General features: G+C 34.7%; 1 protein-coding gene across 14 annotated transcripts in view; it reads right to left on the minus strand.

The window, feature by feature from the left end:
* MEIS1 (Meis homeobox 1) overlaps positions 1-27,128 on the minus strand; it is a 161,309-nt gene that overhangs the window by 20,387 nt on the left and 113,794 nt on the right. For all 14 annotated transcript variants that reach the window (XM_087919295.1, XM_087919302.1, XM_087919294.1 and 11 more), the window contains one exon: positions 11,263-11,339. In XM_087919295.1, coding sequence (XP_087775421.1) covers positions 11,263-11,339 — 77 coding nt within the window. The remainder of the gene's footprint in view (positions 1-11,262; positions 11,340-27,128) is intronic.

Consider the following 27,128-nt stretch of genomic DNA (forward strand, 5'->3'; position numbering starts at 1 on the left):
CTACACTGTAATCTTTACATTTTTGCTAACTTACTGTTGGCATGGGCATCTATGTGCTGTAGATACACTTATTTAAAAGATGGGAGGGTTTTTTTTTTTATTAAAGGGAGTTGTATTTTGTTTGTAAATTGAAATTAATTCCACTGCAGCTCAAGGTGGCAGAACTATAAGTAGGTAAATAAACTTCTTTCCTATTGCCTCTTGCCCAAATATTGTTAGGATTAGAAAGGGCTAATTCAGACACTGAATATCAGAATATCTGATAAGTCATTAACTCAAAAATTTATTCACCTCTCAAAGACTCCCACAACTAATTGCCAGAAGTTTTCTTGTACTCATTTATCCTAAGCACCAATGATCTCCCTATAGTGTTTGTACAGGACAGTTATCTTTCTGTCTCAGCACCCTTGAAGATTAATTCTATGCAGCTCAAAAAAGATTAAGTTAATTGCATGTATTTTTTGATGTTGAGAATTTTATTCCATTCCAGTGCTAAGGTTCATTCAGACTGTACTAAAAACAGGCCACCCAGATGAATTTTCCCCCCAATATTTATTAGTTGATAGCTACCCTAAAGTTCCTTATTTTTGTTTTGAGTTTTAGGCGCAAGGATTCATTTTATTAATAATCCTTGAGAACACATTTAAGCTAGCTATGTGAATTTCAGAGTTAAGTGTTTAGATGTCAGCATCTATTGATTGTTTTATATTTAGAAATTATTTTTATTAATTCATGCTTCCTATCGATTTTTATTTTGTATTCTGAAAGAAGATTGTAACAAATGTTTCCATCTAATTACCGTGCTCACTGCTTATGGCCAGGATCCTCATGTCCCTACGTTATTTCCTCTTTGTAGCAGAGATTTAACACCATAGGAATTTTGTTTCTGCTATCATCCACCAATCCAAACTAATTATTAAATATGAAAATGATAATAGTAAAAAGATCAAAAAAGATCAAACAGGTAAATTTTGAACTAGGTAGAGAATGCCATCTATAATTGGAGCTGAAATAACTGAAAATGGCCTTTTCATTTTTTGAAAGTAAAGTATATCTCAACTCTCAACTAAACGCCTTCAGCATATCTAAAAGCCTTGTTTTGTCTACAGTTTATTTTGTCCTATTTGCACTGCATGTCTCCCATTCTCTCATTTACTGCCTCCTGTGTATGTATGTGAAAACAGCCATAGATATCTAAGTAAATTATTTCTTGATAAACAAGATATCTCACATTTTTTGCCAGCTATTATTAACCAGATTTACAAGTATTATTTCTTTGGGCTCACTGTTATGTTTCAAAGAACTCAGCAATATTATATTTACTTTTCTTAATCTTTCCTTTATTGCATTAATTTTGAAAGTTTTTTAAAAATTAACATCGGGTATTGGATATTACCATAAGCACATCTCTTCTCAAATGCACTGGAACTTCTCTGAAAATTGCCAGCTAACTGCACTGGATCTTGGGATTTAAAAAAAAAATCAACAAAAGATGCATTGTTTCACTTTTAAGAATGTCCTAACAAAATACTGTTGATATTATACAAATCATATACATTGTTATTTTTGGAAAGAAAAATCATATTCAGTTATGGGTTTATGTGGTTTGTCCCAAGATCAACTGACCAGGGAACATGCTTGTGTGAGAGTTGCTTGAGAGTGAGATGGGCAACAGATAAATTTAAGACATAAATATCTAATTAATGCCACCAGTGCCTTCCAGAAGCATGGGACTTTAAACTCTGAGAATACCAATCAGCATAGCCAAGCAAGCAGGGAGGTAGGAAAGCTTGAATTGCAGCATTCATAGAAGGTACCAAGTTGGTTAAGGCTGGTATATAAACTTTTCTTCAGCAACAAATTAGACATAGGAAAGATAATTCCAAAACAAAATATGTATCACAGGACAGTTGCCTTTCAAGCTATGTCTTCTTCTTGGAAGGTATACATTAACTTTTCTAATACTAATTTAATATGGCTCTCAAGGGCCTTTACTGCTATAAATCCAAAACAGTTTTGATTGATTTTAAATGTTTTTTAGAGTTTGTTTTATTCTGTTAATTTTAATGTCTAACCAAACTCTAGATGAGTCTGCTTAGTTTTAACCTTCCATACTATATTATCCGCTGGTCTGCTATGGGTACTGTGCAGTGTGAGATCAGAGCTAAAGTCTTCTCTGTAGTGGCCCCAACACTATAAGTGTTTCTTCCTCTGCTATAGTCTTTGCACCCTGACCACTCTTTAAACACAGTTTGAAAATCTAAAATTAAAAGCTGGCATTTCCTTTTCCTCAACGTTAATTATGAATACTGTTTAAAGAATAAAATGTGCATTGTCAGACTAAGAAAGTAGTGGAACATTCCTCTTCCAAGAAATGGGAAGGGTGCGTGTTACTTTTTGATGATATTGCAACGAGAGTGAGTATAGTTCCATTTGGAAAGGAGCCAGTGGGGGTGTTTTGCCTAGTCTGGTAGATGTCCTTATAGGGTTACAAAATAGGTTCCAGCTAACTTTTGGATTTAATGCTGCACTCCGGCCAGGGGGTCAAATTGAAGTACTTTGACTGCCAAGGCACTCCCTAGCTGCAGGTTCTCAGAGCATCTTCTTTTCTTTCGGAAGGGCAACACTTTGCCTCAGCAAAGCTCTCCAGTGTGCATTCATTCATTTTCATGGGTAGAAAGGGGATTCTGACCCAATAAGGTCAGAAGACTGCAAATCATTGGGAAATTGTTGGGGGCAGCGTCTAGAAGTCCTCTCCTGCCCATGCGCAAAATGCTGGATAGCTCAGAATGGTGGTTTACCAGCAAAGTACTTATCACGGATAATGAACTTTGATCTTTTGTGATGGATTGTGTCTATGAAGAGATAAGTGTGTGGTGGCTACAGTGAAAAAGCAGTTTCCTTGGAAGGAGGGACACATTCCGTGTGTGGGGGGGGGGGCGGGAGAGAGAGACAGAGAGAAGGCATCGTAGGCCAGAGCTGGATGCAAGACAGAGGAAATAAGTTAAGATAACCATTCCCTAGAATGTGTATAGAACCTCCCAGTGTATATCTGTTAGGGATAGAATGGTAAAGACTTAGTTTGGCAATAGTTTGGTGTGAGCAAATAAAGTACTGAACTTTGGCTGGAGTGTTCGATGTCATTCTTGGTCTGGGCCTGACAATTTATTAGCCATATACCAGTGAAACTGCACATGACTGAGAGGTGTTTGATCACATTGGGTAACAAAATAAATAAATTCAAAAACCTCTGTAAGATTTCAGTATTATGTACTGTTACATACTGTACTGATTGGCTGGTTTTAACTAAAGTTTTATATTAACTAATATTTATAAATTTTCACAGGCTGGTCTTACCAGGAGTCTGTGCATAAATACATGAATAAATAAACAGTACTTTCTACTGATCAGTTCATTCTAGTTAAGTATAAGAAAATAGCACAGATATATAAAAAATACAGACATAAGCCACAATAGTTAAACATGGAAGATGAAAAGCATGGAATAATTACTAAAACTCAGTTAAAAATAGCTATGGGATATCTATTTCCAACTGTTGTTCAATCAGCATTTACAGGACCAATTTAACAGACCTGTTTTGAATGGGCACAATCCAAGTAAACTTTTACTTATTTTAAGTGTGTAATTAAGTTTCCCATGATATTAAATAAAAGATAAAAAGCACTTCACTTTTTTCACTTCATAATGGCCATCTTTTAATGTTATAATATGCATTCTCAAAGAGCTACACCCACTTGGAATAATAAACTGTAAACAGAATTCATTACAGTTATATTGGAGAAATGCCTACACACTAGAAGACCAGGATATAAATAAACCCTTTCCATACATTTGGATTTTGTTTGACAAAAATGACGTAACATGATGTTACCCTACCTTTTATGCTATTGCACATTATTTTCACTATCTGTTTGTGTGTGTATGTGTGTGTGTTGTTTTCTCTTGCCTTTTTTGTCTTTTTACTATCTTGGGTGAACAGCCTATAGCTAAATCTTTAAACAACTCCTCTAAAGACATTATTAAATCATGCCTGAGCATGGGATAAAAGGAAAACTCTGCCTTGAAACATGATGATCCCTGATTGATTTTAGATCATTTACATTGGATAATTTGGGAAGGTTTAAAATTTACAGCCAAGTACTTGCATTTATTGTAACTCTGATTGCTCATAAAAGTATTTAGAAATGCTTGGAAATGATTTGCAACCACACATATAGGCACTTAAAAATGGTAAATAAAACCCCAAATTACCAGCCCCTGACAAATAAAATCCACTGCTATCCATGTCCATTGAAGAAACAGTGATATGTATGTATGTATGTATGTATGTATGTATGTATGTATGTATGTATGTATTTGCAGTTCCAAGTAAGCTTCCTCTAGAGACTTGTGCTTTCAGTAAAGCTCCTAAAATTTTCAGAGTTATAATCCCAATACATAGGTGTTATGCAGTGGAAGTGGGAAACCTGCCCTCCCAACTATTTTAAAATAAGCAAGGGCTTTATTTTCAAATTGATACTGCAGTGATTATACCAATTTCCTTTCTAATGACTCCAGGCATAAACAATGCAATGTAATCAGGAGATTTTGGAGTGCCTTTGCCCTCTCATTTAGAGGAACACAAATTTCATTTGCAATTTCCCAAAGCTGCTTCTTTGGACCCTGAGACCACAGCATTGTGCCATTGGACAGAAAACGTAAGAATTTACAGGGTGGGGGGGAAGATTGTTTGAATCCAACTATGCCCTGGATACATTTTTTTTTAATTACACATACAGTACTTGTAACACTTAAATGCATTTGTTTGTATTACATTTGCAATAACAAGCTATTTGTTCCCTTTAAATACAGCACAATTATCTAATGCACTGTCTTAACAGGAAAAAGGGGTTGGCTTTACATAAAACTATAGATTGATCAGTTGTGGTTTTTAATACGTTTTTTTTAAAGTACAACACTTTCTGAATCCCTTAATTACTGGGTTTTTGACCACATGGAAAAGAATCATTATTTAGACCTACGCTGCCAGGTCTTTTTCTATGCTCCTGCACACAAAGTAAGGTAAGAGAATGTACAATTGTTCATCCTATTATGAACAGTGAAGCTGTGGTGGGTGGACTAAGCAGCAGAAGATATCACTGCATGGAAAGCAATGGTAGCAGCGGGAAAGAGGAATAAGGGATAAGAGTATCATCTCATACATACCCCCTTCTTCTTCACAACTGAGCAAATAAATTTCTTTTCATAAAAGTTGTCCACAATATCAATCTGATGAATGTCTGAGTTTGTTAACTCAATTTAAGAGCATGTCACAAAAACTTTGTTGAAATCCAAATAGTGGTTGATGGGAAACTGTATCAAAAGATCTGCCACATGTCATTTTCTATATCCTTGAGCAGAGTGGCTATACAGTTTTTGGAAAATTATAAGAAAATATTATGATATTTTTATTTCAATTGTTATGTATCCACGTGAAGATGTTATCGAGTTCATTAGCAGCTTAAGCTGTCCCTTCATATTTCTTCCATTCCTTCACATTAGAAATTATAAAACATGGAATTATTTCTCTTCTGAAATCTGGAAGTTCATACTCTGAATATTTTGATATGGTTCATGGAAGTCTATCTGACCCTGTGTTTAACTCTAGTATATATTAGATGGAAAGAAAGAAAGAAAGAAAGAAAGAAAGAAAGAAAGAAAGAAAGAAAGAAAGAAAGAAAGAAAGAAAGAAAGAAAGAAAGAAAGATCTGTAGATAGATAGATAGATAGATAGATAGATAGATAGATAGATAGATAGACAGATAGATAGATAGATAGATCTGTTACTACCTTATTTCCCATGACAGCCCCCTCCTCACTAATGCCAATAGGTGGGCTTCAGAAAAACAATTTCAACCTCAAGGACAAGGAAAATAAGCAGATCAGAGTTGAGCTAAATTAAAGAAAGTAAAAGCACAAGGGAGAAGGAGGAGCATGGGAAATACTGACCAGCAATCTACAAGTCAGCTTACTAAAAAAAACAAACGTGGTAGAAATCTGAGTATCAAACCATCATGCAATGTTTTCATCTACAGTATTTGGATAACAATGATTAACTAGTTCTCATAAGAACACTGCTTTAAAAGAGGGGTCTCCGGCACCTTTCTAGACAAGTGAGCGCATATAGAATGTTGGAACAATCTCATTAGCACTCTCACAAAAATGGCTACATTAATAAAAGTATTTAAGTCACAAAATACCTGATTCAGAGAAAAGAAACAGGAGGATGCTCTCCATTATTTCCTCTCCTTCAGATGCTTATTTTTCCTCCTCCTCCTTTTTATTTTTGAATCAAATTTTTATAAAGATGCATCTGAAGTATATGCAGGATACTGAATCATTTTTGGAAACAAAGACAACCCTTCTAGTCGGCATTTTGTTTTACAACATGCCTTCTTCCAATTTTTTTTAACCAGTTAAACAAATCAATAAATGTAACAATAACAATAAGCAAAACAAAACAAATTAGACCTGGGAAGGGTCCAAATGCATCCATGAGCATCAGAATGGCAAGAAAGATGGATATAATCTTCCCATAAATCTTAGTAAGGTTTCTGGAAGCATAATGCTAAAACTGAAGAATAGGGGGTGGGGGTGGGGGTTATAACAAAATATTTAAGCTAATCTTGCTGGGTCTTTTCACAACCATATTTTATGTTCTTTTACTTTCTTTCCCAATGACTACTACATGCTTCAGAGGTTGATCATAGAGATAAAATCTTATGCTTCTAAATCCTAACACTTGCCTTACAAACTTTTACTGCTATTTGAATTTTGTTATGTCAGATTCAGAGCTTAGAAGCATTTGTTTTCTCATTGGAAATATCTGGTATAAATTGCAAATTTAACTCAAGCTATAATGTTATAATATTCCAGTGTTTCACTGATTTGAAATAATTGAAGCATTTTGAATTGTTTTAGCAGTCTTGTGATCTTATAAACACCCCCCCCCCCAAAAAAAACCCTGAAAGAAAATCAACATACATGGATAACTGTTACTTTAAATTTGAGATATATCAAAATAAATTATTTAAGGTATTTTCAGAAAGCATTCTGAAAAATCTTCATTCTTTCAGGAGGCCATCAAATCCAATATATTTTTTATTCAGATAGCATACTCTCAAGTCACAAACTTTGTTTTTCATGTAAATTTCATGTATTCACACACACGCCATACTGCAATCATTCATAACTGATCTACACCTAAGCTGCCATTCAGACTTATTTAATCTCTGCAACATTTACTAACTCATCAGAATAAAATTGTTCATGGTTGTTAACAGGTTTTGAAAGATTTAAACAAAGAAAAAAATTTCAGAGAATTACAATCAAATCATTTATGTGTCAACTAAACAAGGCAAAACTAGTCTATAGATTAGATTTTTCTTGCAGAAAAAAAGAATAATTGTACAGTTCTCTACGATATAGCCATTAATTACTTTCCCTGAACTAAATTATGTTAACCACTTGGAAGTATTTTCCAAAGAACAGGCAAAAAGGCGCAGAGCACAGCTCAATGGAAAGACACCTAGAGGGCAATCCATAAATCTGGTACAAGGCAGTACCAATAGGTGCTACTATTAATTTGAGATAGCTGCCTTGGGCATGTCATCATCTAGAGCTTAATTCTTCCTTCTCCAATTGTAGAATATATAACTGGCACAATTACAGATTGATGACTTAGAGTTTGTGTTAGAGCTGTGTAAAGCATTTGAAAAAGGTGGAAATCTCACACAAATTTTTCACACGTTGTTCCAGACTGTCTGCATGTACATGCACAGAAAGTGTTCCACTTGTGCTAACAAGTTTTGCAAGCACATCTTTTGGATGCTTTATACAGTCCTAATTTGCATAGTGTTTTAAAAATTTGTAGGAGTTGTAAACTTCATTTTAGTTAACCACGTTCTAGTTTATTGCTTTGAATTTTATCTTGTCAACTGTTTCATAAGCTGCTATAAAAACATTTTAAATTAATTTAACAGGGAACTTAATGTATAATGTCATATAATCCAACCTCTAAGATAAATCTATATGATCCTGCCAAATTGCATTTGGAAGGCTAAAGTTGAGAGAGAATGGGTTGCTTAAGGCCATCTTAATTGTTTGATGTCGGAGAAAAGAGTCATACCTTGAACAATGAACACCTATAGTCACAGTGCACATAATTGTTCATGAAACATATTATCCCTGTATTGGCTTGTTTTAGCACAGCATCTGAAGCCCGGGAGTACTGGCTTAAGTTGTATAGGTGCTGACAGTGAAGCTCATTTCTCTTTCTCTTTCAGGTGCCTTGCTCTCGAAAGTAGAGGCTAATCTAGGGGCCACTCCAAGACATTTTGCTAACTGAGGCAACATCTACAATGTCCTCACCCTCACCAAAACTCTTCATGGAGAAATCATCCAGCCTAGCAGCTGAATTTTAATTTCAATGCTGGCTGTTTCTATTTCATTTGCATATGGCAGAATAGTTCAGATGATACAGGGTAGGCAGTCCAGTGCATGTATAGCTGAATCTAATTAAGTGCACGTATAGCTTTATACCTTCTGGGCTTTTAATTTGGATATGCAAGCAAACACGTAGTCACTCTGCCTAATGATAGGGCGGCTCTTTTCTAACCTCCGCCTTGGGAAACAGGATGTTCCTGTACAAAGAGAAGTGCCCTAATACTTCACCCAGGGGTTGTCTGATATATGTGCCCAATGCCATGAGTTTTTAGAATTTCAGCTCAGAATATTCAGCTGCTCAGGAGTCAGATTTTTTAAAAAAATTCTAGAGACCAGATGTATCACACAGGCTTTCTAATTGCACAACACGATTTAGAAATACTTTGAATTCATTAAAATGAAGTATTTAGGAAGCTATCATAAACCACATTGTTTTCCCTTAGGACATTACATGTTAGTCATACCCGGCATAATTGTTGATAGAATATTATCTAGGTTTCAAATCTATCCTTGAAGGCTAGAATAATTCACAAGCTTATAATAACATACAATATAGTTTATATATTTCTAGCCAATCCTGACTCAGGGAATATGACCTGCTCACTTCAAGGGATCTGAGTTCTTCAAACAGGGCTAGAAAATAAAGCGGTACAAGCCCTAACAAAAACTACCTTCTAAATTCCTGCTCTAACCAACATGCCTTGTCTCATTTGAACTCTGATGAACTCGGCAATCTTTTTTCCCTTTATTTCTTAGCCATTCTATTTTAATTTGGCTCTTAATCCCTTTTAATGCGACTCTTAAATAACTCATGTTTTAACATTTTGTTTTAGGTTATTAAACCCCACCCATTAAGAAAATATTTACTAGGTTATTTACATACATAACACCACAGAAGAAATATTAAAATAAATGCACTGAATCACAACAACATTATAGCCGTTGATACAGAAGTAGAACAAAAATGAAACCAAATACAAAATTCTGATGATTCAGTGTAACATAAGGGCCATATTTGAAAACTTACATTCACAAGATTTCACAAGATTTCTTACTAAGATAGGATTGCTATAGTAGAAGACCAGAGATATCCAGATAGAGATACAACACTGCATTACAAATGTGCAAATGTCCAAATGGTGTTCTCCCATTTATACAGAAGAAGATGAAACTATGATAACCTCATCATAAACTTCTGTATTTTTACCAATGCATGGGTGCAATATGCTATAATTCACCCACGAAGAGCAATTTTAGCAAACTTTGTAAGTAAGTAGCATTACATATTGGCAAAATTGCATACCCATTTGAAGGAGCCAACAAAGCGAGATACAGACGTACAAGCCAGGCATGTTCTTACAATAAATTTGCATCAAGTGTGGTTTATATTCTGATGTCCTTATTAGTGGTTAACACATAATTATTTATTATTTGGCATTCAAAAAAAATAAGTAAATCAGCGCACAAAGCATTCTCTGATTTCATTGTTCAACGTATTTAAAAGGCTACAGCAAATTGATCTCCTACGTCTGCTGTAAGGTCACACCAATTGATAACCTTTACAAGCTCTGATTATATGAGCCTGTCTGTGTCTTACAGATAGCACTTTGTGAATTAATCCTCTGAAGGCAAATATATTGTAAGTAGCTTGTTATCTCCAAAGCACTAAATTGAAGAATACATGGGATTATATTGACAGAAATTACATTTTCTATAATAAGAGTTTAATATATCTGAAGCCCCTCTCTTTGGTCTCTAGTCACTCTGTCTCTGTGAAAAGCTGGTTAATGCAGGTGCAATAAACCATCAAAACCAAATTTATTCACTAAAATGGATTACCCTTGTAATCAAAGTCTCAGCAATATTAATCTCTGACACTTTTGGAATAGTAAGAGAAAAAAATTGTCTAGATCTCTTTCACATCATACTTGGAGCTTGCCTTGGCCATTTCCTGAATATTACTTCAAAGATGATAAGATTTCCATATCGTAAACACTAATCTAAAATTATTGGGACAATTAATTAGATTCAGTTAATTTTACACAGCATTAGATTTCAATATAATTTAAATGCTGTTTCAGTGTGAAGCACGCATTTCATATCATGAACAAACATGCAACACACTAAATTGTTTTTTTAAACTGCATTCCCCCGCATTAAGAGCTATACTATTAGAAACAATAAAAACTTAATATATTTTAAGAAAATTTATTTTCCCTCCTAAACCAAAATTTGGGCAGTTATATTTCTGCTTGTTCTTTTTATTAATTAGCTTATTAGTAATTATGTTAACCAGATTTCTCCCTCATGGCTTGAGAGACATTAAAAGGATTTAGACTGCTTCTATATTCAACTGCAGCAATTCTGAATAATATTGCATGAAACGGTACACTAAAATGAGTATGAAATAACTATAATAATGGTCAATTCATTTGTAATTTCCTAGCTGTTGAGAAATTGATTTCATGAAAGGTGGTCTAAAACAAATCCATTCTAGCCAATCACCATACAAACACTTACAAAAAGAAACTATTTCCACTGCTGTGTAAAAGCCAATTGCGATAACACAAGGAGAACAAAATCACTGGCTCCATGAGCTGAAAGCATTCTCTAGGGGCTAATGTTGGATTTGCCATCCTAAACTAGGAAAGAAAGGAAGTTACTAAAAGGTGGATCATCATAATGCAAACCATTAACTGCAAGTTGCCAGAGGCTGTAATTCTGATACTAGGTAAATACTGAAGTATAATTACTTACCAATTGTTCACTTGAAGTATTGTCAGCCCTGTGTCTTGTGCCAACTGCTTTTTCTGTTCTTCTGAAGGGTAAGGGTGCTGTAGGACAAGTAAATATGCATAAGTATCTCTACCTATGTATCTATAGTGTGGGTGTTTATTAAACAGTTTTATTAGCCATTTTCTTGAATCATAAAAATGTAGTATCTATAATTAAAGATGAAAATGCTGAGGTGTGTCACTCTCATAATTATTAATGGACTACTACATCATATAATTAATGGCAGTAAAAGACAAGTCAATTATAATGATTAGCGAAGTGTAGAAAGAACTGCCTGAGATACAAGCACTTTGATGCTAAATTAAGACAGTTGTGCCAGAACTAAATTTTAACTCTTCTTTAAACGAATCATGCCTACTGTCACTTTCTGCATCTGGAATAAATAACTTCTTTCATATTCATGTTTTATACCGATGTTTGGCATATTTCTTTCTTGAATGCATTTTGTTCTAATGATTGTCCAGCTGTCTAACTTTTGATTAAAATCGGTGACTATATAAGTGCTCAGAATTCAACTGCTGTTAAGATTAAGGAATACAAATAATACATCAGAAATTCCACTTTTGCTGGGAGAATTTCAGCACTAAGTTTAGAAAGATTCTTGCTTTTCCATAGCTTCATGTTTGTATGAGTTCATTATATGCTGATATACTGATATAATTTAAAGTGAAATTATACACATTTTAAGACAGAACTCAGAGGCAATATTGTTTTCAGCTAATTATTAGCCTAATTTGAAGTTCATCTTTCAATCAAAAAAATACCACCGAGTGTTGGCATTGCTAAATTCATAATTCAAAAAAGTTAAAGATTTTTAGTTCTAAAAAAAAAATCAAAGGATGAATGCTTTTTTCACATTTTCTCCTGAAAAAAATACAAAAATCATAACCACATCAACATTTTTAAATTTGCCTTAATAAATAAATATTGTGGCAAGTACATTGATGAGTTATCCAGGTTGTAGTAATCACTGCACAATCATTTTTGTCAATATTCTGAGGTTATCTAGGTGAAAAAAGGGTTATTTGTGAAAAAAGGGTTATTTTAATACTCTTAAGAATGATTTCATTGTTTTTAAAAACCTGCACACAAAGACAACAAAAAGAAAAAAAACATTAACTGACAGATCAATGATCCACAATGATTTTCGTTTTTATTTCCAAGAGTATTCCAAATTCTGAAAATTTATATTGTTAGTTGAAAGCCTACTCTTGGGTCAGTTACAATGGCCAGAAAGCTGTTCCTGGGCTGGACATTTCAGCTTTCCAATACTGAAACAAAAAAAAGTATGTAACAGGTAATAAAGGAAAACTTAAGCACTATCGTAGCTTGACATTTTAAGATGAAATGCTGTGCAGCTACAGGCCATTTACATGAAAAGTAGCTTATATACATTGTTTTAGAGAAATAGTAAAAGAAAATAAACATTGGAGACTTCTTACTATGCCTTACAGTTCTATGATAAATGAGTCTCCAATGTAAGTGTTGCCAGTTTCTTAGGTTCAGAGCACTGATCATTTGTCTTTGGCTTTGTTAGTATAAGCTTTTGGCAGGCCATAATACAAAGATTCACATTTTTAAAATAATATCCAACAATACAATCGGTTCTTCCTCCCCAATTATAACTTTACCTGCAAAGATAACATGGGACCGGTGGGATTCATTATGCAAGAAAAATGAAGTAAATTATCCCTCTAGGTTGCTTGTGACTTCCAACATTTTATCTGGAAATGTTGACTATGTGATATTTGAAATACCTTGCACTTGACACTTGCAAGTTATTTGTCAAGCCCTATTGTTAATGCTCACTTTTTCTAGTAGTACTTATCAGTTTAGTTCTAAGACAAGAATGGGAAAATTCCAGTAATCTGGAACTCACTAGTCTGGGGGAACCAAGATTCATAGTATGGAAACTATGTTATGTATATAGACATAGGATTCCATATGTTTTGAGATGAGAAATATTCTGTTTTGTTTTTGAACTGTATTTATCTATTTCAAGGCTTACAAGATGGTGGAAATCGATACAACCTGCACTCAGAAATTATAGTTGTAGGGGCGTTGGATCACTTCATTCCCTAGGAACCTATGTTGTCCACACTTTACAATAGTTTGTTAGATTGGATTAATGGCCCAAGCTTTTGATATTATCAAACTATGCTGTCACTGAGGAATGGTAGCAGGAATTGAATATGTCTAGCTAGTCTAGTGAAAAGAAGGACTAGGGGTGACTAGGGTATTCCAATATTTAAGGGGCTGCCACAAAGAAGAGCGGGGGGGGGGGCACAACCTATTTTCCAAAGCATTAGAAGGCACGACAAGATAGTTGGAAGCTAACCAAAGAGAGAAGCAACCTCGAACTGGGAAAAAATTTCCTGACAATGAGAACAATAAACCAGTAGAACAGCTTGCCTTCAGAAGTTGTGGGTGCTCCATCATTGGAGGCTTTTAAAAAGAGACCAAGCAGTCAATTGTCTGAAATGGTATAACTTGAGCAAAGGGTTAGACTAGAAAACCTCCAAGGTCCCTCCCAACTCAGTTATTATTCCATTGTGTTCTATTCACGGGACTCATTTTGATCATTTTCTGTAGTATTGCAATTTTTCTTAAATTTGAGATTATATTCTCAAATTGTTTTGGGGAGCTTACGCTCAGGTTAATGGGGCTTTATTTACTTAGATGTAACTGCTGCTTAATCTAATATTCAAAATCATTTTCTTTCTCATATTTCTTTACCACCTTGCAACAGATCCAGTTTTATATAACTCAGCAACCTATATCCAATTCCATGCAGGAAGCAAAAATGTACGAGATAGCCTCAAGCTACTGAGACTGAGAATTCTATCTCCATGAACCAATTTTCAATTGTTCTGGACCCTTTTGAATTAGGTGCAAGAACAGATAAAATTAGCCATCTGAATAATATAACTACTCTAAACAAAATGCATGCACATACAGCCACATGCCTAAGTAGACTAAAATATTAGAACAAAATTATTTCAAAATGTGGTATGTTTTCAGTCATCTGATCCTTCTTTCATGCTTCTCTTTCCTCCCCTCCCCCACTGTCTGGTTATTGGCTTAACATCAATGTTCAGTTTCATGAAAAAACTGTAATTGCGATAATCACATGAAAGCCATTATTTCATGGAGATAATCTCTCCCAGAGGAAAAAATCATGAGGCTGGTTCTTTAAAAAAAATCCAAAATGTTTCATATGCTTGAAACATTAATTTTTATAATACCATTATTGTAGGAAGTAAGAATTATTCCTTCTACACTGCAAGAACAGCACTAAATAGACCAAGAATGAACATGCCACAGGCTAGGCCATGTTAAAAACATTCAAAGCATTGCTGATTTCTCATCCTTGAGGCAAGGAAAGCACATGCTACAGGCTACAAGGCTGCAGCATAAGAATGGGTGATATTCCAGATAACTACTATTTTAACATTAAAACAGTGGAAATTCATTATGCAGAGTGGCAGATTTTAATCTATCAGTCATTCCTACTTTACATAATCATCTGGTTGTTGTTGTTATTGTTCCAAAGAAGGGAATCCTATTTAAAATCAGTCAATTAGTAACATCCCACTGGTTTTAACTAAGAAGCATACTTATCACCGAGATCACTTTAAGATATCAAAGGAGATTTGGCCACTGTTCAATAAACAGTGACTTGAAATCTTTACTTTTGATGTGTACATTAGCCTCATACCATTATCTCTTAAAAGCTTAATTATTTGCACACAATTAATTGATCAAGATGGAACTTGAGAATGGATTCACTCAAGTCTCTGGGAGAGCTGCAACACATTAAAAGAGAAAACAAAATCACATTTAGATTTTAAAATAAGAATTAGTGATTAGGACCATATATAAAGCAGAGCAGTAGCCAGAGCTATTCTTTCTGGAATGTTTTTCATTTGATCTGCATTAACACTTTCAAATGGAGGAAAGCTATAAAACACTGATTATATATGGTCAGATTTATGCTCCCTTCCCAGAATCAATCCAATGCATATTGAAAGGACCCAGTCTCTTTCTCTCCCTCCCTCCCTCCCTCTCTCTGTATATAGAAACCTTTCAAATTCCAGGTGAGCAAATTCAGTTCAAGCTTCACAACAGAATTCTGATAGCAGTGACTTTTATGAATTTATTATTTATTCAACAGTAAATCAAAAATGCTTTTCCTAACATTCATTAAGATTAAATCAGAAGTTATTTCATACTATTTCAAAAATCATCACCATCATTTTAGAGGTTGTCTACCCATTGCAGGATGAAGGCGTCTTCCACATGTTTCCAGCCAATGCGGTCCTGAGCTTTCTTTTGCCAATCAGTGTCCTCACTTCCTCTTTCTTGCTTTAGGCCTCTTTTATGGGCCACTTTTTAATCAAATGAAATAAATTCTATGACTGCCTTAGTTATACAATGCATTTCAGAATATAGTGTACATTGCAACATTTAAGGAAACAAGAAAGGCTAATTCCAAGTGGCTTGCAGGGGAGCTTTGGCAAAATTGAAGGCATCTCTGGGAAAACGGAGCAAATAATCACAACTAAATTCAAAAGCCTCATTTTCTTATCACTTCTTAAAGCTATTAGGCCCCTTCAGAATGACAATTTTTAAATGTCGTCAGGGTGAGCTTATCTTCAACTCTGACCAACAGAAAAATAATTACAAGCTTACAAACTTGAAATAATTATAAATAATCAGAAAAAAGGTAAATAACATTTTGATCTAAGAAAGATACAAGTGAATTCAAAGTCCAGATGAATTTGGAATATTGACTTTTACTATAAGTTTGTGAAAATAACAATAAAATGGAATAGCTTTTCATGGGAAACAAACTTATTCTGGCTAACTTTGCTGAGACTTTTTTACTTCATGCAAGGAAAGCAGCAGAAGTCTTTCTTTCTCTCCCCCAAACCCCAGCAGAAATGAGTCTTTGTGGGGGTGACATTTCTCTGTGGACCACCAAAATTTTCTCGCGGAACACCAGTGGTCCTCAGCCCACTGGTTGGTGACCACTGGTTTAAAGCATCGAAGCAGAAGGAAAAAAAAATGGGAAAACATTCTTCATGTTAGTTAATATTGGGACTTAGTAAATGACCCAAAACATTATGACATCAGAAACATTAAAGGAGGTATTTGAAGAACGGAGCAGAAGTAGTAACCGCATTATCGTCAATGATGGTAATGATATCTGCTATTATGAATAGACTATATCCAAAAGATATTAATGAAGAAGTGACAGATGTAAACCAAATTTTATCTGAAAAGACAGAGAAAGTACCCAAGATAGTCCTACAAAGGACAGGCCAAGATAATGATTGGGAAACAATACTTGATATACAAAAGAAAACTGGCTTCAGTTTTCTATAAGTTTAATTTGTTCAAAACTCTTAATAGAAATTATATTTAAAAAAGAGCATGACTGATTCCCTTCTCAGAGTAATAACAACAGAAACTCTTGCAGCACCTTAAAGTCATTGTTTTAAAAGCTTCTGTGCATCATAGCCCTCTCAGAATAGTGTAAATAAAGAATTCCAGAAGGTTTCTGCTTGAGTCTCACATGGTTTTAACTATTATACACTTTCCTTAAAAGGATCACATTTGTAATTTAGAGGTGCTCATTGATCCATCTTCGTTGTAGAAGCACAAGTGACCTCTGTAGCCTAGAAGCCTTTTACAAGGTTAGATATCTGAACAGAGATAATCTTGTTTCAGATATCCTTGCCCTGGTGACCCTCTTTGGTGTACTGTAATGTATTGTATCTACTATTGGCCTGTTGATGAGGTTGTCGAAATTGAAGTCTAAGGGATGGGAGTGGGGAAATCCAGATACCTAAGAGTGGTAATCTAACACAGAATAAGCAGGGATGTTCTTTTCCTCCATGTTCAACTGGAGGATCTGGCTATGGCCAGAATGAAATATCATCAATACTAGTTTGCCAAGTACAATCCTTCACAAAATTTTCCACAATTCAAGCCCACAAAACCTTAATGTTAATAACGTTCCTAAATTTATATAATCCATTGCAAAATCATATCCATAGGGCTAGAAAGACCTTTTGCAATTGCATGTGTAATTCTAAAGTATACATTCTAAATTACCTTCCTTAAAATTCTAACTCCATTATTCTATTACAGCAGAGACTTGATTTCTTGGCCAAGATATAAAGTAAAATGAAAAAAATAGAAGCAAGTGTCATGAATTAGCAGTGCAAGTTGTATTTTAAAAAGATAGAAAATGACAATGAAAAACACAAGCTGTTTATTGAAAATGCCAGCATTCATTGAATTTGTGTTAGCTTTTAATAAACAAAGGTTTTGCCTTGTTTGAAATAAACTGATGTACCCAAAAAACTTGGCTTGAGATAAATTTGAATACATAATGAAGATGTTGTATCCTTTATGGTCATTTGATCTCAATCTCTGTTGTATCCCAAATATGACTTTAACATCTAACATGTGAGGGGAGAATTATATTGAATTTTGTGCAACTTTTTGTCTTGCTTTAATATTGCTGCCTCAGTTGTAATGCACAGATTAACTGACTAGCTGTTCATTTAAATAATTCATATATTAAGGATATACTGTGATGGGTGTGTGAACATTATTTCATAAATGAATGGAACTTTCAACAGTGCTGAATCTTTTTCTTTTTTCTTTTTGCTATCGAGCTAAGCTAGTAATACTATTTTGTCATGTTTTGCTTCTGGAATATTTAATTCATGAAAATTATCTTCATTATAATACATTCATGAAGACTTTTTTTGTTTTAAATCATAATGCTTTCTTATTCTTTTTTCAGCTTCATGAATTACTTTTACTGTTTGAATGAACCTTTTTTGTGTCCTGACTGCATATTATCAAAGAGACATTTTGTGCCTCTCATTTGCATTAAAAAAGCAGGGCACAGTATAGTCTAAGAACATAGCTTGAATTTATAGTAGTCTAGTCCTTCCCTCCTGATATAAAGGCAAATCAAAAAGGACAACTAAGGTGTCTCCTAACATTGTTTCAAACACTATAAATGAAATCATAAGAGTTCAGCCTGCTTTCTTATTTCTCACTTAGTAGTATTTGGATGGAAAATTAAAAGAGAAAAGAGAACCAAGCAACAGCTTGCTTTTCTTTTTTTCCCATTTACAGAAAAATATGCAGAAAATATTTTGCATTCTGTTATAATTGATGAAAAAAATAAAAGGTTAATTTTGCTCCCCCCGCAAAAAAAACTAAAAACAGAAAACCTTTAAATAAAAGCAATGATGAAATATCCTTTTACAGATATGGAAAATATATGATAAACAATTTAATACTTTGTGGAAGCAAACCTAAAGTGACTTATCCTTTTCTTTTTTCTCTTATACAAAAATATCTGTGAATATGTCTCTGTGTGGATATGCATATGTTTGTGTGTGTGTGTGTGTGTGTGTGTGTATCTGCACTCTCTCTATACAGTATGTATATGTGTGTGTCTGTGTGCATGTATGTGCCGTTGTATATGTCTGTTCTCATGTATATAATCTGTTTACATTGAAATAAATCAGGCATATAAATTGTAACTTGGGCAAAATGACGCATACATATGTTAAGATTAAATATTTTTTAACTCTAGTTCAGCACTTAAGGAGTTCATAGATATATCTGTGTATTTTTTTTATTTTTGGCAACAATGTGGAGGTAATTTGATACTGCTTTCTTCCAGCACATTTTTCTGTCATTCCTTCTAAGCCGGAGATTTCAATTCACATACTAATATGGCCCAACCCTGCTCAAGTTTTTCTGAAATCAGTCAAGGTTGCCACTAATTGGATGATAAAATAATGAACTTCCTCAATGCTGTCAATATCTTACTGATTATAGTTATATTCTGCATCTCAGTGGAAAAGAAATAAAAGGTGCTCTAATAATTAAAGCCTCCTACTATTAAAGAATCATCAGCCTGCACATAGTAAATAAGAAAAGCCTATTGCTTACACACAAAAGAGGTTAAATATAATCGGCACCAACACGGCAATCAAATCAGGGTGATAGTAAGGAAGGGCTCAATGCAACAGTGAACAGAAACAGTGTCCAGGAAATACCAGATGTTTATAAAAAGCATATTAAAATCATTGAATGCTAGCGCAAGGCAAGCATTTTTAACAATAGCTTTCCATGAATCCCATGCTATAAATCAAAGTTCTCTGCTCCACAAGCAGTGAATTGCTCTTTTCTATGCACACATGTGCGCACATATACAAACTTTTTGGACTCCAGGTCTTACGTGACAAAGGAAGTGCTCATCTGTTGGGAACTCACTGTATCCATACACAAAGAAATGCACATTTCTACCAATTACTGTGCTCTTTACGCTTTCGTATAACTTATTCCAAATATGCCTCAACAGATGGCAGCACCTTGCTGACCTCTTCTCCCACCAGAAGCTACTTAGATGGGCTTGGGAAAAATCTCTTTGGGGAACACCAAAGGAATTTCAGAGCTATAGTTAGAAGGAAGACTGAAGAAAACATTCAACAGCAAACCACTTCACTTGTTTTATCAACAGAAGGATATCAAGTTTCCACAAAGACATCAAGAGTCAAGCACAAGTCGAAGGAGACTTTACCTTCTTCTTTAGCATGACCTTGACCCCTGGATGTGTGGGATGTCTCTTTTGTTTAACATTTACATGAAGTCACTTATCAGTTCTGAGTTTAGTATCATCAGTATGTGGATGACACCAGAGGTGGTCTTCAGCAGGTTCTGACCAGTTCTGGAGAACCGATAGCAGAAACTTTGAGTAGTTTGGAGAACTGGCAAATACCACCTCTGACTGGAGATCCTTCCCCTGCCACGCTCACCAAGCCACACCCACAGAACCGATAGTAAAAGAATTTGAATCGCACCACTGGATGACAACCAACTGTATATCACAATCCCAAGCTGTGCAGGTAAATGTGTCAATGTACTAACCAGGAGACTGGAGGCTCAGAAATATGAAGAATGGTTTCAGGAACTGGGTATGTCTGGTTTAATGAAAAGAAGGATTGGGGGGACATGGTAGCAGTTTCCCAATCTCTAAGGTGCTGCCACAAAGAGGACAGGGTCAACCTATTCTCCAAAGCACCTGAAGGCAGAACAAGAAGCATTGAATGAAAACTAATCAAGCCTAAATTCTCAAATGAGATGTTCATTGAATGAAAACTAATCAAGGAGAGAACCAACCTAGAAATAAGGAGACATTTCTTGACAGAGGTAACAATCAGCGAAACTGTTTGCCTCCAGAAGTTGTGGGTGCTTCACCACTGGAGATTTTTAAAGAAAATCTGATTTTTAAATTTATCTGAAATAGATATAGGGTCCCATACTTGAGTATGGGGTTAAACTAGACAACCTCCAAGGTCTCTCCCAATTATTTTATTCCATATCTTAGCGTATGGTGTCTTCTTTGGTCTGAATGAGGAAAACGCTTTGGTTCAATATTAATAATATTCAGTTCAGGGACATTTTCATCACTGGTCTTGGTTAGTGTTGCATTTTCCATTTGAGATTGGTACATGATTTGGGGGTCCTCATAGTTACTGCTCAACAAGCAGATGGTAACTATGGGCAAAAGGATACATGTTACTGAAATGGAACAATATTAGGAACAAGGAAGGAGTGGATCAGATACTTGTTCCTCCTCGACTCGTTTTTCTCCATTTTTTTTAAAAAAGCTTTAGTCCAAAACTTAATGAAGCTGGTATTAATTATCTCAAGAGTGAGTTACAATTTTTTTTTTTTAGAATTTAGTCCTGATGTAAAATGTTAACTGACTAGGAAAACCGAAGGTGCTTATTTGGTCCCATTCCATGATTACCAGGAGAATGCTTAAGAGACTAAGGATGTGGTGATCCATGATAAATATTTTACCTCCCAACAATGTTTAGCAGATGCCTATAACTCGTATTAGCTACTGTACCACAGACAGATTAGAGACTCTGTCTCTGTATGCCTCCCAAGGTGAGGTCTTGGAGAGGTTAGCTTGGCATCTGGCAATAGCAAGACTTTATTACAATGGTAGTTTGCTATTCATGCTACTGCTGATGAACAAGAGCAGTTTTGATAACATTAAGGTCATTCCACTGTACTTACAATTGAATAGGGGAAAGATGGTACAAAAACCACAAATCCAAAAGGCAACAAGCTGTTTTCAAAAAATGAGAATATATTCTTACATTATTTAAATGAAGTAAAAAGCTTATTAAAAGTGCTTTAACATATCACTATTCCAAAATATTCAGCACATAAATCAGATAAAGAAATAAAGAAATAATTGTGTCATTTCTAAATTTCTTAAACTGAGACTGCCATAATTTAAGTGGGTATCTATTATAGGCTCTTGTCATTCATGCAAGCTACTTTTGTAGATCTCCTGAATATACTAAAAGCTTTGAATCAGGAGAGCTCCCCCTTCCACAATTTATGCACACATTTATTTTACAAATTATGATTAATTCTATTGATGATTCTATAATATTCTATATTGCTTGATGAAGAAGGGAATGAAAAAGTTATATTGAAGGAGAAAAGCAAAAGATTACATCACAAAAAGAAACCACTTTTTAAATATGCAGAAACAGCATACATTGGAAATGCTTAAAGGCTGCATTTCTTTTTATGATTATGCTGTAATAAATTGGATTGCTACGAGGGGATTTATAATGCAATTGCTTTAATCCAAACTATTTCACCCACTTATAAAAATTGGTATAATATATACAAAGAACTGTAATGAAATGATATTTGAAAGCAACACAGAGCTCTATTGGTGGCAAAAATTACGATTGTATCAATCCTGTATGCATTGAAACTTGCTTGGATACTACAATCCGTTTACTCAGAGTCACCTGGTAATGTTTCTAAAGCATTTAACTATGTAAATGTAGTTGAAGAAATTATGTTTTGTTAACTTTTATTTCTAAAAAGTCAGGAGTATTGTATATAATACAGCTGAGTGATGGGTTTCTCTCTCTTTTTCTATAGTTGAGGTATGATAATACATTTATATCTTCCCTTTTCCCATCATGAGCCCAAAGCAGGTCTACTGGAGATTCTCAGATGGTTTCAAATCCGAGTAACTAACTAGAATCAGACTAGTATAGTTTCAGCAAAATGTTGGTTCATGTGCCCTTGGACCAGACATAAGAGCTCAAGTACTGACAAATTAATAGGCTGCATATAAAGGATATCAGCTCGGCTCATTAATTAAAAATGCACAGATGATAAATTATCTTAAATGTAGCATAGTAAAGAGATGAAATATTACATGCAAGCAACACTGAGACAATTACTTAGTAAAAGCATTTCCAGTCAATTATAACAGCCACATGAATTTAAACCAAAATTTTAATTAATTAAAGTTTCCACCAAAAAGCTACCTGGAGACCCTTTAGGATATTAATGAAAATAACTATGTAATCAGGGGGAAAAATCATTTCTTTCCCTAATGGCTATAAAAAGTTTGATGAAAGGATATGTTGTTTGTAGACAATACAAACTAGATCCCTTCAAGTAAATATTTCAGGACTAGAAGTTGAGGTTTTAATTAATAGTTTCATGTTTTAATCTAAGCAGTTTTAACAAGCTTAAAGATGCATCCCATGTATGATTAGAATTGTTCCTTTAACCAATTCATTTTAGATTTTTTATCACACCTTTTAAAAGTTATTGAATTATTTGAATTATTTTTTGAGTGATACATTAGTTAGTTTAACAAACATATTGAATATTCCTTCCTCTTCCTGCTTTCCTCACAACAACAACCCTATGAAATAGGTTGGGCTGAGAAGAGTGGATGGCCCAATATGACCAAGCCAGGTTTTTTGTGCCTAAGGTGGGATTAGAACTCACGCTCTCCTGGTTTCTAGGCCAACACTTTAACCACTATATCATCCCCCTGCTTTCTTATTGTGCTGTTTGTCAGTGTTTCAAGACCTCCCTTTGTATGCATCGGATAACAAATGTTTTGCCATATAGGCAATCCTCAACTTAAAAGAATATGGTTGTTGTAAATCATTACAGTCACAAGTCGAAGCATTATGTTACTGGACCTGATTTTTTTGCAATTTGTTGATACTACAGTGGTTAAGTGAATCAGATTTCCCCAATGGGATTTTTGAAAGAAACCAGAAGTAAATGCTGGAAACCAACAAAAAAAAAGTCACAATTCACAGTCACATGGCTGTGGGATGCTGCAAATGGCTCTAACGGCAAGGATCCAAAATGCAATAATGTCGCTGCAAGGGAAAGGGTGCGGCTGTCATAACTTTGAAAATGAGTAATAAGTAGATTTGGCAGGTATGTGTGTGTGTGTGTGTCTGTTGTAAATTCAAAAGGTCATTAAACAATTGGACGTAAGTTAAGGACTACCTATACTTGTGAACCACAAAATTATAGTAAATAAGCATAATAATCAAGTATTCCAATTGAGCATCTTTCTTATATGTGGGTTTAACATGTATAAAATGCAAGAACATCCTTTAAAAAAAGATGACATAAATTGAATATAGGCTTCTCTACTTCCTGTTGTAAGCTTCTGAATTTAATATCTATACTTAATCTGTGAAATTGGGATCCAGCAGTCACTCCATTGATTGCTAGATCATCTGTGATATTTCCCTGTACAATCTGCAGGAATGAGAGGCAATCTACTCCTGAAGGCTGCTGGATATGGATGAATTTCTAAGACCTGATCAGGATTTAATTTTTCTGTTCTGCAAAGTTCTTGAACAAAACAATGTGAAACCTTGCACTTTCAGTTTTGGAAATGTTGTGAATAAGGTCACTTGAATGCATATCAGTGTTTCAACATATTTATAGGCAGAGATACTGTGGATGAAGATAACTATGGTGTTGAGCTATTTTACCGACAAGTTATATCTTTCAGGAAATGGATAAACTGTTTGGAAAACTTACTACTTGCTCTTTCTTATGAGAATCTGTCAGGGTTGAAATGTACATATGGACCTCAGCTGTATCTTACTGCAGCTTTGAGTAAAAAAACTGACAAAAACTTCTGTTGAAATTTAGATCCAATTGTTTCAGAGGACTGTTGTTAAATATCAAATGTATCACACTTGAAATTTATGGTTGTCCTTTCAACTCCTGGCAATATCAGATCTGATAATAAAATCCATTCCAACAATTTCAAACCTGGTTATGGGTTGAAAAGACATTTGGTTGCCACAATAAAGAGTGCACTCAATAAAGAGTGCAAACTATATCTACATAAAATTAAGTGGGGGAAATTATTCACAGATTTGGGATTAAATGTCATCTGTAAATAGATGGCGCTTAGGCCCAAGCATCTTCTTGTACTATATGGTCATGAAATTCTTGAATCTATCTACAAACATTTTTTACAATAACTGAGGACAGGAAAATAGATTTACCAGATTCATATTTTTTACTTTTACTTCTTCTAAAGGATCAAGTACAGGTCTTGGGAATAATAAAAAACCAAGAAACTCTTGGGCTCAGGAATACTTTTTACTAGATTAGGCCAATATGCCAGTTACAATCCTATGCAGAAAGGATACAACTCAATGCAGTTTTCCAGGTTAGTTTGCTGCGATATAAAAAAATGTCCTGTGTCAGCATGCAAAGAGTTAACATTTTTAAACTATTTAAAGAAGCAGCAGCAGCAACCAGGCATCTGATTAAAATTAGGGCAAGATTTGAAGTATTCTGTGTATTAGTTTTAAAATTCTACGCTGGAATTGTCAGACTCCTCAAAGAATGCACTTGGGCTATCCATCGTATTCCATTTTTCCCTGATAAAGAATCATAGGTTAATATCATCCATAAAAAATAAGTACACTCATATATTAAAAAAAAGGTAAAATCTAGAAAACTGGAATAAATCTTCCATCCCAAAGAGAGCAATCATCCTGTTTCTAGTGCATCTAAAGAATCTTGCTGGGAGCAGGAGCACATTCTCTGGCATTTATTTTCCCACTTAAATTACAGTGATGGTGTAGCCTCATCTCATTAGAGATCATTGTCCCCAGTAGACAGTTGTGTTTATGGGGGATTCTTGCTGTTCCACACCTGCTGCTCAGGTTGCTATGTGATAAAGACTGCCTACAAACAGCAGTCTTGAGCTTGCTGGACTGCAACTGATGAGCCCAGGCTAATTCAGGGGTGATTATGTAGTTTACTGGACCACTAAACCTCTTTAAGCTTGTAATTACTGCCTATTTGAGTAAAGAACATTCAAAAGCAATTCACTGCATCATGCCTGCCACAGCTGGAAGCAGGCTGCCAGCAGTCTGCAGGGACATTAAAATCTACAGGGACAAAGATTCAAGCACAGCTAGTAGGCACTAAGAGCAGCCAAATGTATGCACATTCCTCCTCACCTTTTCTTGACCAGCCATGCCATTAAAAGTGCAGTAAAAACTATAGATAAGCAATAAAGATGAAAAATAATGTTGGATAATGGAAATACTATACTGTAATGATTTGCCTCCCCCCCCCTTTTTTTTTTTTTTTTAAAAAAAAAGAATATGCTGGAATAAAATGTAATATTGTTTTCCGGCCAAAGTGCTTTTTATTTTTATTTTTTTGAAACATCCCTGGACTCAAGGGTCAGAAGTATCTTACATTCAAGAGCATTGTTCACAAAGAGGGCATCCTGTTTTTATTGCAAGGTGAATGCAGTATAGACTTCTACTTCATGATTTATCCAGACAAATAATATCAAATGGACATTATGCTTGTGGAATTCATTTTCATATCATCGGCTACACAAAGGCTCCTGATGTTTATTCACAGTGTATTCAGCAATTCACATTGAAGGCTGCTTTTCATATGAGATTTAGTAATCAACTTTGCCTCAGATTGGTGGTGCCTACAATAAATATATAAGTGTGAAGGGCATCGTAACCACATAGGAGCACACATCTGGGATTTCTGACTGCTCACATTGTGTGTTTAGGGATATTATTCACTTTTAATAGCTGTCAAATATTCACTGCAGAAAATATTTGTCCTAACTGTAATAAATGTTATTGCTGCAAAATGAAGAAAAGAGAAAAGAGTCCTAGCCCTTTTAAAGAATGGGGAAAATCAAAGGGAACATTAATAAAAACTATGTTATACATGACCATTTGGAGCACATGCCAGTATTATTGAAAGCAATGGAAGACAGGGAGGCAAATGGAAATAATGGAGAATTTTGTAGAAAGGCATGGCTGAACAAACAAAAGCACTCAACTCGTTCACATTTTCTTACAGATTCCACCGATCGATTCTGATCATTCTGGTCTACTTTGATTTAAAAATTATATTGGCTTGAATAACACCTATTTAATTTTGAGACAACTATTGTGAGAAGTTCAAAGGCTATTTTGCTACAAAACACATAAACACATCCACACCTGTCAGTAGTTTTCTGCATGGTATGCAGAAAAACCAAGACTAGGCTAAGGCAATTTCACCTAACAATATTTAAGAGAGTTATCCTGTCAAGTGGTGTCATTTTGAGTACAATGTATGTATCCAGAGGAAGAGAAGGTAATGGATAGGCAATTTATATAAAAAAAAGTTGTTACCAAAGGATTCAACCGTTAAACAAGGGGCTGAGCATAGGCTGTGGGTTAATAAGATAGAATCACAGTGTACAGTACAATTTCCAAGTGTTGCTTCAAACCAATTTTATTTTAGGTGGGCAAAATAACCATGGACATCTGAAAATAAGCTTTTCTGCAGGACTTTTGAGAGATCAGGCAAGGAAGAAGGAATCAACACACTTTTATAAACTGTTAAAAGGTACAGGAAAGTAACAGGCT

This window comes from Pseudonaja textilis, chromosome 1, assembly GCF_049901715.1.
Source record: "Pseudonaja textilis isolate UNSWEBS1 chromosome 1, rPseTex1.2, whole genome shotgun sequence".
Lineage (NCBI taxonomy): Eukaryota > Metazoa > Chordata > Lepidosauria > Squamata > Elapidae > Pseudonaja > Pseudonaja textilis.